Genomic DNA, 2876 nt, shown 5'->3' on the forward strand with positions numbered 1-2876 from the left:
AAAAAACCAACCAAATCCTGGCAGAGGATGTGTGTAAAGTGCATTTTTCTGACGCCACTCTGCTCTCGGAGGAATGAGAAGCCAAATTGTGACGGGACTTTGATTCTGAGGAGGTTGGAAAGAAAAGGAAAATAAAAATAAAGCGACCCTTTGTGCCCCGTTTTCCCCCACGTGGGATTGAGCAGGAGGAGGCTGGGGGGCAGCACGGACACCCTCATCCAGCACCGACCTCGACAGCAAATTAGGTATCAAAGATTTTAATATGGACTTTTATATTCCGAAAAACCCGCCCTGGATAAACAAACAAAACAAAACAAAAAACAACAAAAAAAAAAACCAACAAACCACAAAAGGAAAAAAAAACAAAAAAAAAATTTTGGGAAAAAAAAAAAAAAAAAAAAAGGACTCCTCTCCTGGGAAGAAAAAAAAAACACAAAAAAAAAAGTTAAAAAAAGGAAATGCATGTGTGACTGCAGGGGGGTGGATGGAGACCTCCCGAAGGGATGGATGATGCTCTTCCAGGAGCCTGCCGGAGGATCCGCGCCCGCTGGGCTCCCTTGGTGCACACTGGAGACCTGTTCCTACTTCTCTGCTCTCGTACCTGCCATTTTACATCCTTGGGGTTGTTTGTTTTTGTTTTTTTTTCCTTTATTATTATTATTATTGTTGATGTTGTTGTTATTGTTATTATTATTTCGTGGCTCTAGACCGGAGCGGAAGCGCCTCTAAAGGGGCTCTGGCTGTGTCCCCCCCTTTGTTCCCACCACATTCCCGGGATTTCCCTCAAACAGGAGCCGCCCCGGGCTCAGCCCGTTCCCTGCTGCCAGCCCCGACCTCTCCTCCTGCAATTCCTACAGGAACAGCTTTGCCCGAGGGGGGATGCAAGTGAGACCTTTCCCTTTGGGGGTCCCTCTTCACCCCAGCCCCTGCCCCATCCTGGTCCTGCCCTGTGCCTCTCCCAGCACGGTTTTAACCCCCAAATCCTTCCCAGGAGGGTTCCAAAAAGCCTTTGGGGTGGGGTGGGGGTGTTTTTGGGGGGCAGATTTTACTCAGCATCCCCATGGGCCAAACCCTCGTGCCCAAGCAAACCCCTTCCCCCCCTGCAAGCACTTCCCATGGGATTTAATTTTGGGAGTTATTTTCGGGGGATTTTTTATTCTCATTTCCACGTGGCCGTTCAAGTTCTCCACGTCTCGCTCTGCCTTCGAGGGAGTTTTCAGATTCTTGTATTTACTTGTTTTATATGGGGGGAAAAAAACAAAAACCCACAAAAACAAACCTATCCAATGTTCTTTGTATACAGTTCTTGGGTCCTTTTTCCGAGGGGAGGGAGATCTTTCCATAGAAACAGTCCTGGTTCTCCAGTTCATGACGTTTTCTGGGTTCGGTTTTTTTTCTAATGATTATTTTTTTATCGTCGTTGTGAAGATGTCGGTGGCTTTCCAAGTCAGTGTTTCTTTGGCGATGAAATGAGGTTCTTTTAGTTCCCCCCTCCCCAAAAAAAAAAAAAGACAAAAACCAGGCAAATAACAGAGCATGGACCCCCCCTTGTTTTCCCAGTGTCTATTATTGCCTCATTCAATAAATTGTTACAAATGTGTCTATCCAGGTGTCCAACTCTCCTGTTTTTGGGGGACTTTTGGGAATATTTGGGAGTATTTGCCATCCCTCCCTTACTGGTGGGTGTTTTGGGCTTTGGTCCCTCCCATGTTGGGGCTGGAGAGGAGAAGCTGAGCATCACCAGGATGGTTTTGGGGTTTAATCCTTTTTTTTTGGTGCAATTTATCTCATTTTCATCTTCCAGCATCAACCTTGGGGGTGCTGGAGCATCCCCCCACGCTCCCAGCCAGGGGCTGAGGGAATTTTGGGCTGAATTCCTCCGTTTTCAGCCCCGTCTCACCCCCATGATTTTTTGGGATGCAAACCCAAGGAGGAGCCGGGACACGCAGGGATGGGTTTCAGCAGCTTTATTGAAGGATGGTTCTGGATCCGGGGATTCCTGCGGGGCTCCCGGCGGCCTGGGGTGGGAGGAAGAGCAGGAGAAGCTGGCAGGACAAAGAGGGGAGGGAAGGAGCAATGGGGGGGGAGCTGCTTCCCTGGGGATGCTCCCAGGAATTCCCAGGAGCTGGAGCGGATCCCCGGGACATCGAAGGTGCTGGGAGGGTGACCTGGGGGTTTGGGGACCTCTGGGGACCCCAGGACATCCCATGGGCAGGCTGAGGTGCCCCAAAGGGGCCCCGGGTCCAGCAGCAGGGCCGGGGGAGGCGGCTGGGCCTGGCAGACGCTGCTGGGAGGTTTTAATCTTCATTAATCGGCCTTAATCAGCAGGGCAGGGCTCCTGCTGGGGCAGCTCCTGCAGCCCCCAGCGCCAACAGCCTCCGGTCCAAACTGGGAGAGACTGGGAGGCTGCACCAGTAACCTGCACCCCAAACTGGGAGAGACTGGGAGGCTGCACCAGTAACCTGCACCCCAAACTGGGAGAGACTGGTGGGGCTGCACCAGTAACCTGCACCCCAAACTGGGAGAGACTGGTGGGGCTGGGCCCATTCTGTGCCCCCTGGCACTGGGGAGGTCTTTGTGTGGATTTTCTGCCTCTTCCCGCCCCCAGGGAGAGCCCTGGATTGCAAAATGTGGCCCCAAATCGGAGGATTTGACCCCAAAAATGCAGGTGGACGCTCAGGATGAGCCCAGCTGCTGCAGCTGGAAAGGGCCAGGACAGAATGGGGGTCCTGGGGTGCTCCCCCAGAGGGAGCTGGTCCTGGGAATGCTGCTCCTGGGAATGCTGGTCCTGGGAATGCCGGTCCTGGTGGGCACAGGCTGCACCTTGGGGTGGGGCCTCAGGGAAAGGGCGGAGCTCCAGGGGGTGTGGTCGGGGG

The 2876-nt window shown here is 52.8% G+C and overlaps 1 protein-coding gene across 1 annotated transcript in view; it reads left to right on the forward strand.

The window, feature by feature from the left end:
- The window catches only part of NRF1 (nuclear respiratory factor 1), a 49004-nt gene extending 48927 nt beyond the window's left edge, over positions 1–77 (forward strand). Inside the window, exon 12 of the mRNA XM_031061893.1 lies at positions 72–77. Within this exon, the coding sequence (XP_030917753.1) occupies positions 72–77 (6 nt within the window). The remainder of the gene's footprint in view (positions 1–71) is intronic.
- Positions 78–2876: the final 2799 nt, after the last annotated feature.

The sequence above is a fragment of the Geospiza fortis genome, unplaced genomic scaffold (genome assembly GCF_000277835.1).
Source record: "Geospiza fortis unplaced genomic scaffold, GeoFor_1.0 scaffold61, whole genome shotgun sequence".
NCBI lineage: Eukaryota > Metazoa > Chordata > Aves > Passeriformes > Thraupidae > Geospiza > Geospiza fortis.